The sequence below is a fragment of the Propithecus coquereli genome, unplaced genomic scaffold (genome assembly GCF_000956105.1).
Source record: "Propithecus coquereli isolate 6110/MARCELLA unplaced genomic scaffold, Pcoq_1.0 Scaffold16, whole genome shotgun sequence".
In the NCBI taxonomy this organism is placed as follows: domain Eukaryota; kingdom Metazoa; phylum Chordata; class Mammalia; order Primates; family Indriidae; genus Propithecus; species Propithecus coquereli.
In genome coordinates, this window is record NW_012140524.1 from 11,535,731 (window position 1) to 11,552,394 (window position 16,664).

Consider the following 16,664-nt stretch of genomic DNA (forward strand, 5'->3'; position numbering starts at 1 on the left):
TCTCTTTGAGAGCTTAAGATATAATTTTTTTTGAAGATTGTAAAGAAAATATAGCCATTTTTGAAAATTGAGGAGGAAAAAATGTCATTTCCAGGTGAAAGAAGCCAAATTACATTCATAGGCAATCCTTTTTCCCAATATATTTTCAAGAATTTTTAAATACAGAGCTCAACTCTCAACTCTAATTTTTAAAAAGAAATTATTTCAAAAACATTATTTTCTTTTCTCAAAGTGTAAACTCTGAGTACTTTCGAGAATAGTGGGTTCGTAGTAGTATTAATACAATTCACACAAACTTAGCCAGACTATTCCCACTAATATTTGATTTGATTTGTGTGTCAGTTTTGCTCATTGCTATCATTCCTAAGATCTTTAACAACTTAGTTTCAAAGTTTAAATATTGTTTCCTCTTGAATTACAAAGTGCTTTAGATTTTAGAGATTAAAACTCTTTTGTGAAACAGACTCAGAGAAAATATTTGGCTTATATAGCTCATTTATTCTAGCCCTAATGCTTGATGCATTAAAAATGAAATTGGAAGGAATTTTATCTTCCAGCTGTGCACCACTGTTAATATGGTATCAGAATGCTAGAAGACAGAATGATTGAAATTTACTTGCTTGTACAGTTGTACTCGAAACTGATGGGCCCTACAATGCACCCTTCCCTGCAGGGGGCTGACCTTCTCATGGGGAGAGTGAATGCAACCAGAAATAATGATTGTCACGACAGCAAAAATGACAACAAAAATATGTTGAGAGTATACTCAGCCAATTATTGCCATAAGTGACTTTTTATATATCGTCTCATTTAATCCTCACAACAGCCCAATAACTTAGATTCTATTATTAACTTCACTTAAGGAATTAAAAGATTGAGGTGTAAAGAGTTTAAGTAATTTGAACTGCCCCCAAACCATCCAGCTACTAATGGCAGAGGTGAGAAATTAACTAACCCAGTTTGCCTGTCTCCAGAGGTAAGAGTTAGGTTGGTTTTTGAAAGTCAGCTATAACAGGAGTGGGGAGAAGAGGCCATACTAGCGGAGAACAAAAGAAGTCATACAGGTAAAATGCACGATCGTGTGTTTGTGATAGACAGCAGGAATTCTTGAGTCAATGGAGCAAAATATCAGTTTGACCACTTCAAGTTTTGATTCGACCAAATATAGTGTTGTGTTGTTGATGGTTAAGAGCTTGAATTATGTGAGTTTCATAGAGCTGGCTACAAATCCCAGCTCTGCCACTTTGTAGTGGTGTGGCCTTGAGCAAGTTACTTATATCCTCCTAGCCTCAGTTTCTTCATCTGTATTATGGAATGATAATAATATCTCCCATGTAGGATTGGAGTAAAGATTGAAGTAGATAATGAATGATACAAATGTTTGCTGAGCGTGCACTCTATACTCCTGGCACTGTGCCAAGTGCTTCATACTCATGACCTCCTCTGAAGCACCTGGCAAATAGTCTAGTGCTCAATAACCTCTGTCCCTCAGTTTTCTTATCTAAAAATTGGTGTAATAATAATACCTTTGACACAGGTAGCTTGTGAGAATCAAATGGGGCAGAACATGCGACATTGTTTAGCAAATGTGAAAATATTTTATGAATAGTATTTGTAGAGCACCATGCAATACAAAAGGAAAAATAAAAGGAAGAAAAAGAAAAATTTCAACTATATAGGATAGTGGTTACCCTTGTGTCCTAGAGGGCAAGGTAACTTGACATCAAATCCTGACTCAGCAATGTGTCTGCTGTATACTCTTGGTCAGTTGCTTGGTGAATTCTCAGTTTCCTCATCAGTGAGCTGGGATGTATTCACAGTTCCTTGGGGAATTAAATAAGGCTAGTGTATGTGAAGTTTTTGGAAAAGTGTTTAGAAGCATAAAAGTACTCAATGGTAGCTACAAATACCAAGAAGCAAAGTTAAACAGAACAAATACCAGCAGAACTGAAGATTCGTTTCTACTTTTATGAATCAGTGTTCTTGCCACTTCAGGTAATATTTGAGGGGAAAAGAAATTCTATTAACAATTTCCTAGTCTCCATTATTAAATGGTCATGTTTTGTTTATGGATTTAATTCATTAGTAAAGGTAAAAAGACACCATTTACTTTTCTCTCTCCATTTTGATTGAGTTTTATATGGAGAAGTAGAAAGAACATGAATCTTTTGGACCAGAAAGATTGGGTTTTGTCCCAAGCTTTATCACCTCCTTGTTTAGAATCTTGCATGTTACCCTTCCTAAATGGCTTCCTTATTGTTGTGTATTGTCATTGTAATCATTAAATATGAGAATGTATGTAAAACACTAACATCATGCCTCAGTAATTGTGAGTTGTTGAGTAGTAGCAGAACAATATGGTGCCAGGCACAGACTGAGGAGCTAGACTGCATGGGTTCGAATCCCACCACATGGCCTTGAGCTTCTCGTTCTCATCTTTATATCGAGGTAGTAAGAGCTCTTGCTACTGGTACCTGATGCAGATTGCCATATAGTTTTTAATAAAATGACAGTAGTTATTCTCATTCTTCCTCCTCAAGGGGAGATTACTTAAATGTGCTGAATATAAATTAATGATAAATAATGACGAATAAGAGAAATGACAGGCCGGGCGCGGTGGCTCACGCCTGTAATCCTAGCACTCTGAGAGGCCGAGGTGGGAGGATTGCTTGAGCTCAGGAGTTTGAGACCAGCCTGAGCAAGAGCGAGACCCTGTCTCTACCATAAATAGAAAGACATTAGCCAAACAACTAAAAATAGAAAAAATTAGCCGGGCATGGTGGCGCGTGCCTGTGGTCCCAGCTGAGGCAGGAGGATCGCTTGAGCCTAGGAGTTTGAGGTTGCTGTGAGCTAGGCTGATGCTATGGCACTCTAGCCCAGGAAAGAGAGTGGGAGACTCTGTCTCAAACAAAAAAAAAAAGAGAGAAATAACAAATAATGATGAATAAATAAGAGAAAAAATGCACTTAGATAATAGGGTGACAATAACCAGAGAAAGAAGTCAGAGGCAGAGCTGTGGCTCCATCTGTGTTACTATGAAGCTCAGATCAGTGTTTGGATTCCTAGGGATGTGCAGGAGTTTGTGTTTGATAACTAAGTCACGTCTGGACCTGCAAACGCACAATCTGATTATGTCTTGTGCATAGTGCGAAGGATGGTTCATGAAAGCAGATGAGTTTTTTAAATCCTGGCTCTGTACTGTCAAGAAAACTAGACTGTGGGTCCCACTCTGCATTGCCTGGCTCTGTTACCAACAATTCACTTAATCTTTAGGCCCTTCGTCCTTAAAATTCTACAGTTTATGACTATAAATCACTCACTTGGGTTTTCATTTTTGCTGTTATTCCCCAAAGCTCCTATTTTCTCTTCAAATATGAGTTTTTCTTGTTTCAGCTAGGCATGTCATGCTCATCAAATGAGAGTGAAATATATTCCTGCAGAGATATTTAAACAAGCAGAGGGCTCAGGGACTGGAATAACTTTATTAACTGAAAGATCTGTAAGTGACCGCTAGTATCAGTACTGGAAAGAGAACTTGAAGTGATGTCAGATTCTTGTTTTAAATCTGTGTAATAACCCGATTTTTATTGATTTGAATTAGTTTGGTGGACCAAGCAAAATAGAGACTGTAAACCCTCTCAAGAATGCACATTTGTTAAATTCTAATAATTTGTATAATGAAAGGATTCTTTATCCGAATTCTGTTGTTTGTAACATTTCATAAGAAAAAAAATTTCAATAAAGAAAAACAGATTCTGGTTAAGACTAACATGTGGAAGCTCATACAACTGCGGAGTAGGAGATATCAACTGGGAAATGTTTGTGGCCTCGAGAAAAATGTTATTTAATACACTTTGTCCTTTCTGTCTTCAAGGAAAGTTAAAGTAATAATAGATGAATAATTAAGGTTACTGAAAATGTTTGCACAGATCAATGAAACTAATGTATTTGATTTCTTTCCACAGTCTTCATGAATGCAGCAATTCCCATAGCAGCTGTTCTTGCTGTAAGACATTTTTTCTTGCTTTTAGAAATTGAACCAAGTCGGTGTTTATGAATGATTTATGAACAAGAGTATGTGGGTAGTAATATATATTACCTCACCTCTGTGACTTCCCTCTGTGCAGTCTCCATTGCAATAGTTCTAATCCAGGGTTTCTCAATCATGACACTATGGACACTTTGTTGTAGGGGACTGTCCTCTGCTTTAGGATGTTTAATAGCATCCCTGGCTTCTACCTCCCAGATGCCAGTAGCACCCTCTGTCATGACAATCAAAGACATCCCCAGATATTGCCAAATGTCCCTTGGGGAGCAAAATTAATAGCTGGTTGAGAATTAACTGTTGTAATCTCAATGACCTGGTTCCCAGATATTTTTACAATAGGGTAGAGCTAGATCAACAAATGGAAAATGTTAAATAATTACATTATATTTCACACTAAGATGATAAACCCAGCAACTAATATTATCTGTAGAAATGTAAATAAGTCTTCATTGGACACCAATGTTGGCAGTTTTAGTAAAGGTCGACATTAAGGACCCCTAAAACAAGAGAGCATTCTCTTTTCTCCTGGAATGTTTAATATTGGTTGGAAAGGGCCTGACTGGTTGTTGAAAACTCTAGGTTTCCACCCCATTAATCCCCCTACTCAGTAATTTGACAGAAGTCAGTTTCCTAATCTGTCAATAAATCTGTCCTGACTTTCTTCCCAGATTACTGCTAGCATGATATGTAATTAAGTACTCACCAATAGCAACTGTTGTTTTAATTAGGGAGTTTTTGGTAAAGTCATGTTTTCATAGTTGCAATGGACATATTAACATAGCAGAATATGTTAGGTTTCCAAAATTGAATGCGAGCATGTATAAAACTTTCTCCAGCTTTCTCTAAAGATCTCCTTTCTCTGCACAGACATTTGTGGCCCATGCGTATACCAGCAAGAACAATCTGAAACCGGCCGAGGCCTTTGCTTCGCTGTCTCTCTTCCACATCTTGGTCACCCCACTCTTCCTGCTCTCCACAGTGGTCAGATTTGCAGTGAAAGCCATCATAAGGTATGCACTGAAATATCTGGAATTCTTTGCTCATTGATTATATAAATGACGTGTGCTCATGGGAGTAAATTTGAAAAAGTATAAAAAAGAACATTAAAATCACTGCCTGGAGATAACCATTGTTACAATTATGGTATGCTACTTTTCAGTCTTTTATTTATTTCATATAAAAATAACTATTTTAAAATAAAAACTTTAAATTTATTTATCTTTTGACTCCTTATTTCACTTTTATTATTTTTCCCTCCTTAAAATCTTATAGTACATGATATTTACTAGGTAGGTAATATTCCGTTGTTTGAAAGTTTTCTACTTTATTTAATCATTAACTTTTTCTTGGACATTTAGAATGTTTTCATTTTCTCCCTAACATAAATAACATTTAGGTAAGCACATCTTTCTTTGTCTTTGAACTTTTCTCTGATGATTTTCTGAGGTCAGATTTCTAGAAGTGGGAATACTAGTTCTAATAATATGCACATCTTTAAGGTCTTGATGAATATGTTGCTTTCCACTGAGGCGGTGGTAGGTTAAAGGGGGTACTATTTTTAAGATTTTTTTATGAATACAGCCATAATGTTATAATGTTTTTCACTAAAGCTGTGCCACCTTATATTGTCACCAATGGTGACAGACAGTACTCAACATCAACACATATTTACTGTTTCATTTTAATTTAATCTGGCAAAAAAAAAAAAAAAATCCAGGCTCATAGTCTCTGAAAATGGAAAGAATTGTGAAACCATTTAGTATTTTGCTCATTTAAATATGCTTCTATAGTGTTTTCAACCAGTGTCTCACTTATAATTTACTGTAACACACAACTATAAAAATAGATGTCATATGATAAAGACCATTTCTGCACCATTTTTACTTATATAAATAAGTATGTACCAAATGGCATGATACCACCCTGTCCATACCATAGTCTACATGTCCCATAATCTGTCATAAACAAGGCAGTCTTAAAGTCATATGTTGCTTTTTTGATATATGATCTTTACCAACCTTATAAAACCACAGCAAGTTTCATAAATAGTCATTATCATCTTTATATCTGGCCTTTGAAAGAAATGTCAATGTGTTGCAATACTGAAGGAGAATTGTAAAATATATGAAGTATGATGTTGCCATTGACAGCAACATAGAACATCTCTTGTAAGGTCTATTAAAATGAGATTATTTTCCCAATGTATATGTATTGCTAAGAAAAGTAGTATTTAATATTCAAAATGCCAGAATCTCCAGTTTTAGGCAATAGTTTACCTTGACTTAACAATGCTTAATACAAAATAACATTAAATCGCATACAAATTACCTTATTATAAACCAAGGTCTGTTAGGATATGATAGTTTCAATTTTATTCTCTAAGAATGTGGTCCCCAACCCCTGGGCCATGGACTGGTACCGGTCTATGGCCTGTTAGGAACTGGGCCGCATCACCACCCGAGCTCCGCCTCACTCCCAGCCCCCACCACCCCCAACCCCAACCATGAAAAATTGTCTTCCATGACCCGGTGCCTGGTGCCAAAAAGGCTGGGGACCGCTGCTCTAAGACATCTCATTAATAACCAGATCTTAGCTGTTAGTGTTTAGGGCTCAGGCCCTCTGGCCACATCCACCCTCATTTTCTTATTGTTCTGCTTTCTGAAACACACAGATCACTGACTGCTTTTTGCAGCACCACTTCCAAATTAGGCAGTGCTCTGGAAGGGAAGCTACTTCAAACAATAAAATTGATAAATGGCCAGAGTCTGCTATTTTGGTCCTTATTTTGATTTTCTACACTTAACAACTGTCCCTTTCATGATTGCCCTTTTAATTAGAATTTGACTTTCTCCTACAAGTGGAAATAGAAAGCCGTTGATAAGTTATAATAGATAACTCCTCTGAAATCAGAAGGTTATCAAACATCGAAAGGACTTTAAGAGTTGATTTGAAAAAAATGAAAACAATCTAAGGGTGTCCCTCAAGTCTGTAATATACCATCCTGGGGTAGTAAGTCCTAGTACAGTGGAGGGTGGATAGCCCATGTATATTTCTGCAGAGCACTCGCCCTTCTGCACGTCTCAGGGAAAAGGCATTTGCCAGTTTGATAAAGACCAGTCTGTTTTCAGGGCTCAGTTCCAGATTTCCCAAGCCATAGGCCAAATAGAATCTGCTTATAAAAACTTGCTTCTCGAAAATGAGTTTCGGTGGTTGAATGGCGGGTCCTACAGAGATGGCTGACCAGCAGAGGCCTCCAGTCCTTTCACACACTATGCGCTGGTTTTCTGGGAACCCAGATGAGTGCTTTCCCAGTGTTGACTGAACTTGTGGCATTTTCTTCTGTGCCTGAGAACCTGTGACCAGTCTTTGATGCCAGTTGGCCCACTGCGAGTTGAGCAGCCTGTTTATAATCGGAGACTTTGGTCAGCTGATTTTGAAATCTCCTCTTCAGGACTGTGAAAATCACAAGCCCTTCACTGCACTGCCGTGCATTCAGAAGTTTGGTGGGTTAGAATGGGCTGAAGGATACTCCCAAACTTGTGTTATATGTGCATGAAGAGATTTGTAAACTACTCTACCGGAGGAAAATTCCACAGCGTGTAGAATCCTCTGCTCCTGGAAAGTTCTATCTCTCTTTTAAAAAGGTTTAGCTTGTTAGCCAAAGTTGTCTTCCTGGCATTCAGTGGGCGGGACCCATTTATGATGTGTATACATAATAAAATGGAAGAAAGAGGCACTTATGATTCAGGTTGTTTCCTCACAACCCCCAGCGCCCCACACCACTGGAGTTTTCACGGACATTTTATGATGAATGTTCTTGTCTACGTTTGCACAACAGAGTGATGAAAAATCACTATTATCTAAAATATTAAAATACTGGAATGAACGACGTTTTTCAGGATACCTGCCTCACTTCTCTGCTTTGCTTTATTTGTAAGGAAATAATTTATGTGTTTTGCTTTTCTGAAGGAAAATATGTGCATCCTTTATAAATAATTTGAGTTGAGGTTTCTGGTATTTCACGTATAATGCAATATCTTTGTCCAAAGATGTTATTTGCCAAAGGGAAAAAGTATAAAACAAATCCCTTCCTTTTGTTGAGAAATAACTCTGCGTCCTTTTTCTCATGTACTTTGCAAAGGAATGTATGCTTGGCCAGCCTACTTCATTATCTTCAGTCAAATAAGTTGTATTGATATTTATCATAAAGCACATTTACACTCTGGCCTGGTCGTTGTCTTCCAGTTTACAAACTTTCCTAATTCCTACAGAAAATACATGTGACCGCCAGCAACAAAATCAGTTATTCCCAATTAATACAGCACCTGTCCAAGCTATAGCTATACATACAAAGTGAAATCTGAGAAGTGAAAAAATAACATATGTAACTAAGACCTTAAATACTTTTGTGAATAATCTAAACAAATGAGAAATTAGTAAAACACTGAACTAGAAAAGTGGTGGAATCAGGATAGCAAATTGATTGGTATCAAATATATCTGTTTTCAAATCCTGGCACTGCCATGAAATACTCATTGTTTGACCTCAAACATCAAACTTATTATTTAGTGTCTCTATAGCTCAGCTTCCTCACTTGTCAAATGGGCACAATAACACCCCCTGTTTATTTGTGATGGTTAAGAAAATTAAACAAGATAATACACAAAAAGTACCTAGCACATTGCCTAAATATTTCATAAATTTGACAAATCTCCATTTTACTAATTTATCACTATTTTACCCATATCCACTCCATGTTTCAGAGCGTCTTCTGTGGGTCTACATTCATTTATTAATACCTCAGGCACATTGCTTGGCATTAGGGATTGCAAAGGTAAAAGGTGGACAGAAGTCCTCATGGAGTCCACAGTCTAGTTGGAGAGATTGGAAAGGGAAACTAATTACAATACGGTGTGTTAACGTGGTGTGATATAGGTAATCACAGAATGCCATGGGCCCATGTGTGATGATCACTGAAGCTTACTGAGAGGAAGGAGGACTATCTGGTCAGTAAAGATTTAAAAGGAGGTGGTGGCTCTTTCATAGTATCTTAAAAACTAAGTTAAGACTTGGCCAGTTGGAGAAAAAAGGAAAAACATATTTTGTCAGAGGAAACAAGATATGCAAGGGGAAAGGGTGAATAAGTAGGTGAGAAATCTTGCTATATTCAGGGGACTGAAGTAGTTCAATGTCATTCTAGAAAAAGTTCTGATGTGGAAAATTTCAGGGCTTGAAGCAGGAGAGTAAAATCCTAATCAGCTTTTAGATGCTGAAGGCGCGAAAAGGCAAAGGGTGCCATTTGTTGCTTTAAAGAGAGGGCTGTTACATGAATATATTTGCATTTTAAAAATATAACCCTGGCAGCGTGGTGGTGGAAATTACTTCACCTTTGGTCAGGATTCATACATTTTCCATCACTGTTTTGCCTCTTTGATTTTTGAAAGGACCTCATAGGAACAGGAAATACTTTTTGTATTACCCATTTATTCATTCACCAGACATGTCTTAAGGAATTACCATGCTGTATTTTAGGCATTGGGCTAGATTCTGAAGATGAAAATCTTTGCTCTTTAGGAGTTCACCATCTAATGGGATAGAGAGACATGTAACCAACAGTAACAAAACAATGACAAAATATCACTACAGGGGGATTCTCAGTAAGGAACCTTAGAATGATTGGAGATGTGGGAGGGGAAGGGGAGACGGGTTCGGAGAAGGGTTAGTCTTGGGGTCCATTAATGTTTCTTGTAATTGGTATTCAAAGTGGGATGCTATGAAGAGAACGTTCTCCCCACCTGCAATTAAGTTCAGGGAGCATTGTTTCTGATGTTCAGCAACAATGGGGCTCATTTATTCTATGAAAGCTTCAGTGAGGTTTGTGTCTATGCTAGAAAAGTGAGATGGAGAATTAACCAACTTTACTTAAATGTCTGAATTGTTGGTTTATTCCATCTTTGATTTACTCATAAAACATTCATTGAACAATGTGTGCCAGGTGGTGTTAGATTTGGAGTTACAAAGGCAAATGAGCCTGGCTTCTGTACTTTCCCTTGTGTGCAGAGACATAGTGTGAGATTGTTTGAAAGGTATTCATTCCTTTGATTGATAGAGCTGTGCTTCTCAAAATCAAATGTCTTCAAAACATAGGAACTGCATGACAATTATAATCTATCATATAAAAATAAGACAGGATTCAGTGCCATTTAAGATGAATAAAATGCTATTTCCTAAGGCATTTCTAACACTGTGTCTTTCAAGTCTATACTGTCAGACTTTGCTGACAAAGACTCAAAGAACGTGTACAAAATGAAGCTCTTAATAACAACTATTTCTCTTAGTTCTCTGTAAGTGCAATTTGGAAGTTAATAGTTAGACTGCCCCAATGCATTTTATCTATCTTCATGTTTCTGTGGCCTGCGAGGCCAAAGGGCTTGAAGATCATGGACAACAGACAATTAAATTTGCTTTTTTCCATTTTATTGCATATCACAAAAACAAACTCTGCAGACTTGTCTGGAGGCACTTGACTACAAGTTCAAATGAATTTTTTTTAAAAGAAACCTTTTATTTCAAATATATATTTTCTAGTTTCTTATCAAAGGCAGTATCTCCCCCATCCTTGATGCTGCGTGCACCAAACAAGTTTGTCCACTTTCAGCATCCTAGCATGCTAAAAGGAGCATTTCTTTCCCTTTGCAACCGAATTTTCTTTTGTGTATTATTTTATTTGTCAGAGGATGTTTTCAAACCATGTTATTGTTTTCTTTGTTTTATGTATTTATTTTTGCTGCAGATCCTATGATATTGGTTTCAGAAGATTAGAATGAGTAGGTAAATGAGCCAAGGAGTCTTGTGCCCAGCCAAAGGAGACCACAGTAAATGTTTGCAAACCAGTCTTCTTGAGCAGGGCCTTTCACACTCCAATGTGCTTGTGAAGCGCCTCTGGAAATTGTTAACGCGCACATTTTGATTCATATTTGGGGATGGGGACTGAGATTTTTTTGTTTCTAATAAGTTCCCAGCTGACACTGGTGCTGGTGGTCCTTGGACGACACTTTGAGTAGCAGGACTCTGGAGGGCCCGCTCCTTGCCAGGTTCAGAAAATACGTGTAATGTATAGTGCTTCAGCAGGATACACGGTGGCCAGGGACCACAGATCTGCATATTATATGCTAAGTGATTTCAGGCAGGTTACTTAACTACCTCACTTCTTTTCATTTATGAAATTAGGATAATAAAAATACTTTCCTCATTGGTATTATTATTTTTAACCACCCTGTTTCAAATTCCCATCCAACTCCACTATCTTTGGCAAAGAATATAATTGCAAAAAAAAAAAAATGCAAAGGAAATTCTGCTGAATTTAGGGTGACCGATGGTCCTAATTCTCCTGGGATTTTCTGGTTTTAGCTCTGGAAGTCCCATTTCTTGGAAACCCCTCAGTCCCGGGCAATTTAGGATGTTTGGTCAATCTCGCTGAATTCCCAGTTGGTCTTGAAAAATGACTCTCACAGGCTATTCACCATGGTAATGCAGGAAATTTATTTAGGTAGTACTTTGTTGGAGGTGGTTTTTGTTGTTAACTGTTATTCTGTGTTTGTTTGTTTGCTTTTTTGCAGTGTTCAAAAGCTGAATGAGTTTCTCTTGAGTGATGAGATTGGTGATGACAGTTGGAGAACTGGTGAAGGTTCTCTTCCTTTTGAGTCCTGCAAGAAACACACTGGAGTTGTAAGTGCTTTTTCTTGTTGTGGAGGCTGTGAGTAGTGGACAGTCTCAGCAGAATGGGTGGATTAATAGGGGTGCAAGTAGAAGAAATTATAAACAATTTTTTAACCTATATGAAGAAAAATTTCTACCTGCTCCTGTACAGCCTCACAAGTCTAAAATCAATAAATAAATGTATAAGGCTTGTCTTTATAAGTCATGAAAGAATTATTCTAAGAGGGACAACACATGCTCAATTTGAAAGGAAATTGAGAGGTTGTCTACCCCAAGCTTTGTGTAAAAACAATACAAATAAGCTTACTACTCCTGCACCATATTCTTAAAATACCTTTTAGCTATATTACATTTTTTAGTTGAAAACATGCTTTCTGTTGCATCAGGTTTTTTGATCCATTTAATATATTACATTACTTGGTTTTATTTTCCAGCTGAATACATTGAGTTTGCATGTTGTATGGTTTGAATAAAGTCATAAGATTAGTAAGTGGCAGAGTGAGAATTAAAACGTGAGTCTTGTAATTTACAGAACAGTTCATTCTTCCATGATACATACTTAGTATCTACATAAAGCCTGGAAACATAGTATTATTTTGTCATGTATATGTAATAAATAAACCATTTATTATGTATTTGTCTGTGTTTTTAGACTGACTTACTACCCTGTACTTTGTGGCAAGACCTAGGGATGTAGCTATGAACAAGGCACACAAGAGCTTTCCTGTCACAGAGTTTGCTTTCTTGAGGCAGGAGGCAGATTATAAACAAATTAAAACAATAAGATAGTTTCACTGTGTGAAGAAAATAAAAGAGGGTATCAGAGAGTGAATGGAGTACTTGAAGCAAGGTGGGCATTTCCCAGAAGGCCCTCTGAAGAGCCAGGGTTGAGCTGAGACCTGAATGAAGAGCACCTAGGTACCTTTCCTGCAAAGATCTGGGAAGAGAGAATTCCAAGCAAGAGAACTAGCAGATGCAAAGACCTTGAGATAGGAATTACATTGGTGTATTCAAGGAACACAAGGGCACTATGGCTGGAGCCTGGCGAAGAGGGGAAAGTTGAGACAGGGTAAGAACAATGATCGAGGTTCTTGTAGACCGTGGAAAAAGTTTGGATTTTATCTACGTGCAATAGGAAATCGTTGGAAGGTTTTAAAGTAGGGACTAACATAATTTCATTTATATTTTTAAAAGATCACTTTGGGTGCTGTGTAGAGAGAAGTCAATGGGGACAAAGTGAACAGGTAGATCAGTAAAGAGGTTGTTATAATCACATAGGCAAGAGATGGCGATGGTTAGAATTAGAGTTCTTGTTGCAGTTGCAATGGACATTGTGAGAAAGTGATCAAATTCAGTGTACATTTTTCAGGTTGAACTGATAAAAACTTGCTGGTAGATTGGATTAGGAGATGAAGAAACAAAAGAACTCAAGGAGGAATCCTACATTATTGGCTTGAGCAATTAGTAGACCATGTAGCCATTAACTGAAATAGGGAGGCGGAGAAATGAGTAGATGGATGTTGAGGTGACATCAAGAGGTATATTTTGCACATGCTAATTTTGAGATTCTTCTTAATCCAAGAAGAGACATCAGCATTGGAGATGTAAATGTAAGAGTCATTAGCCATTAGATAACATTTAAATCAATGGGACTGAAGGAGACCACTTTCTTGAAGGGTGTGTCTGAAAAATTCTGAAGAAATTCTTTCAAATTAATATATATCTCATAACAGTAAAGTAGAAAGGTGTTATTCCAAAGTGAATCATGTTATAATTTAAAATTAGTTATTCATGTTACTATTAGATAAAAATATGAACATGTTTATCATTTATGTGACCCAGCAAAAATGTACATGCAGTCTTCTTACTAGAATTGATTAAAACTTGGAAAGCCTTTACCAGGGAGTCAATCTATATTAATTTTTTATATCATGTTTAAAACTGCTAACAATAGTTAAGACAAGCATTTGGCTTTATTTAGACTTACTGTTTTCTTCTGCTTTTCTGGAATTACTCTTCTGCTTTCTAAGTTGTTTTGTAGGGCAGGTATGATTTTGTCGGAGAAGGAAGTACCACGCATGCTTATATACACTGGAGTAATGATGCCTCAAAATGCTCACGTGGTATTGTGTGGACATGGATACGAAGACAGAAATACATTAGAGAGTGTCAATACTTTTAGGCAGCAGGAAAGGAAATATTTGATTAGAACCAGCCTCATCACATAATTTGGATGATCCTAGACTGCGAAAGAACTCATTCGATCGTCTTTCACGGACGTGGAGATGAACACAGTGAGATGATCTCAGGAAAAGGGATATAGGAGGTCAAGTTCATGGAGTTGGGGAAATGTAACTAATTTTTGTTTGTTTGAGATGAGGGATAGAAGAAAAACTGAACTGAGGGAAGGTTTTTGGAAAGAAAAAAGAATCCCCTTCAAATGCATCCAATATCTTCAGGGTTATTGAAACCAGGCTGGACTTCTGATGTCTTTCAGGGTCATTCATCACTGCTGATGGGCCAAACCACAAATGACAAACGTTTTTAAATGGAGTGAAAAAAGCTGTGTGTTTGAAAATAACACTAATGGAAACTCCTTCTTGAGAGCGCTTAAGATACTATGTATTCTGTAAAAGCTTGGAGTTAAGTGGTTTTGGCTGTAGAATCTCCATGGAGAATTAGTGGCATTCTAGAGCCAACGACTCTTTAAATTACATCTGTGGAGCTCCGACTCAAATCTCTGTCAACACGTCTCTTCTTCCCACCCTCTTCTTAGTTTTGTGAAGGGCGTGAAGTCATTCCTTTTAGATCTCTGGGGGCAATACTGCTGTAGAATTAAAGACTTTAGAAGACTGAATTATATATATATAGGTATGGACCTGTTTTGTGTGGAAAATATATTTAGCCTAAAGGATAGTGGCTTTCTACAACATCTCATGCAGTGTACTTCCAGGGTTGTCTGTGAGGGCTGTGGGAAGAAAAAATAAAGCTAAAATAAAGTTTCATGAATATATGCTCTCTCTCTCTCTCTAAGTCAAAATGTATGTAGTGTTTTCTATGTGACAGACCATTGCTGTACTTAGCTTTCAATTTTCTCAGTGGCTTTTTAATGTGTGTATTTATTTGCATGTAGCCTAGCAATGTACTATTTGATAGTTTGATGTGCTGTTGATACACCAGTTGATGGAAATTGGAAGAGCAATATCTTGTTTGGATTAAATTACTGATTGTTCAAGGACATTCCTAAAGCCCATAGTAGAACCCAGTGGATTTTTCAAAAAGCTAAACCTGCAATTCTAGGCCAAAAAAAAAAGTTTCACAATTCTAAAATTCTTTGTTTTTTAGGTAACTTAGCAGTTTTAAAGTATATGACTATTTAGCCTTCATATTCTCTCTAAAGTATTTAAGTAAGACAGATAATTATTTACGTTGGAATATTTGCTCATTAAGTTTCTGGAAGAAATTTTGAGCTTTTAAATTTTTTCAAATTCGAGGTTTACAGAGCTAAATATTCTACCTTCTCTTTAGCCATTTATTTCTATGTGAAATTAAACTAAAAATTAGAGAATGACAGATTTCTAATTATGATCTAACTAAAGTTCACTTTAAATGTGTGCAGACTGTCACACTTCAGCTGGCATCCTCTTTGCAAAGGATGCTTTTGTGTGTTGACTAGGAATAGCACTATAACATTGGATATAGACTAGATCATTCTATGTAGCTTATGGATCTCCATATGAAACACTGTACATCTTTGGGCAAAAATTTCTAAATCTTTATACTTTTGTTAGTCCACAATAAATTCTTGGGTGATGTGCAGCTCAATCTGATTTACGTGAGTGTATCAGATTCAAAATCCTCATGATTCAGAGGATGATCAATAATGTAGCACTCAATTGTCTATAAGCCCGATAGCCTGACCAGTGGATTCTAGTTTGACCTGAGTTAATCTTATCACCTTTTGACACAACACACAGTATTTTATTGCCTGGGTATATTCATCCATACCACTGTAGAAAGGTTGCCCAAAACGTAGTTTGTGACTCAAATACTTGAACTTCCATCCTTTGTAAGTATTGTATCTTCATATTATATTTTCATTTTTCTTACAAGGCATGTGAGTTAGGTTTAAAATTATAGCTTAACAATTTTTTATTATTTGCTTTTTTTAGGAGAAGCTGTCATAATAATTTAAATATGAAAGTAATTCACTTGTTTCTTTTTCTTGGAATTTAAGTGGAAAAGTAGCAATGTGAGTTAATGTTCAGTGAAAATTCAATTTTCTCATAAAGCTTCGACTTGCATTCTTTTCCATTTGGGATGCCGCAGCCGAAAACTATAAACAGGAAGCAGCCTGGAAGATATCACCTGGACAGCTATGAGCAATCAACACGACGTCTACGGCCCGCAGAGACAGAGGATATTGCAATAAAGGTTATTTTATTTCCTGGGTTCTTACGTGAACAGAAGCATTTATGTTACTAGTTTTTGGTGAAGTTCTGCAAAAGTATTCTAAATCATGTCTTTGAAGTCTCTTTGCTGTGATCATTAATCCTAATAACTTTTAACAAAATATTCCTATGAGTGTATAATTCTCAGCTCTTCTTCACCTCCTAGTTTTTGCTCCAGCAGTATTAAGTATGTTTTGATGACTAAAGAATGAGCCTTTCTTTTGAATCTGCCTTAGAAGATAATGTGGAATGTATTTCCTCTAGTTCTCTTAACATTTATCAACCAAGTAAATTGATTTATAGAGAACAATATTATAAATTCAAATTTTAGAGAAATAAATTAGATAATAATTGTTTTGAACCAAGAAAGGCCTGGACCAGTGTTGCGTGCATTCACCCAGCTTCCTAATATTGCCTTTGACCTCATTTCAAATTTGGCCTCTTGT

General features: G+C 36.8%; 1 protein-coding gene across 1 annotated transcript in view; it reads left to right on the forward strand.

The window, feature by feature from the left end:
- The window catches only part of ABCC9 (ATP-binding cassette, sub-family C (CFTR/MRP), member 9), a 167,663-nt gene that overhangs the window by 26,148 nt on the left and 124,851 nt on the right, over nucleotides 1-16,664 (forward strand). Inside the window, exons 9-12 of the mRNA XM_012640978.1 lie at nucleotides 3,966-4,006; nucleotides 4,916-5,058; nucleotides 11,668-11,776; nucleotides 16,097-16,226. Of these exons, the coding sequence (XP_012496432.1) occupies nucleotides 3,966-4,006; nucleotides 4,916-5,058; nucleotides 11,668-11,776; nucleotides 16,097-16,226 (423 nt within the window). The remainder of the gene's footprint in view (nucleotides 1-3,965; nucleotides 4,007-4,915; nucleotides 5,059-11,667; nucleotides 11,777-16,096; nucleotides 16,227-16,664) is intronic.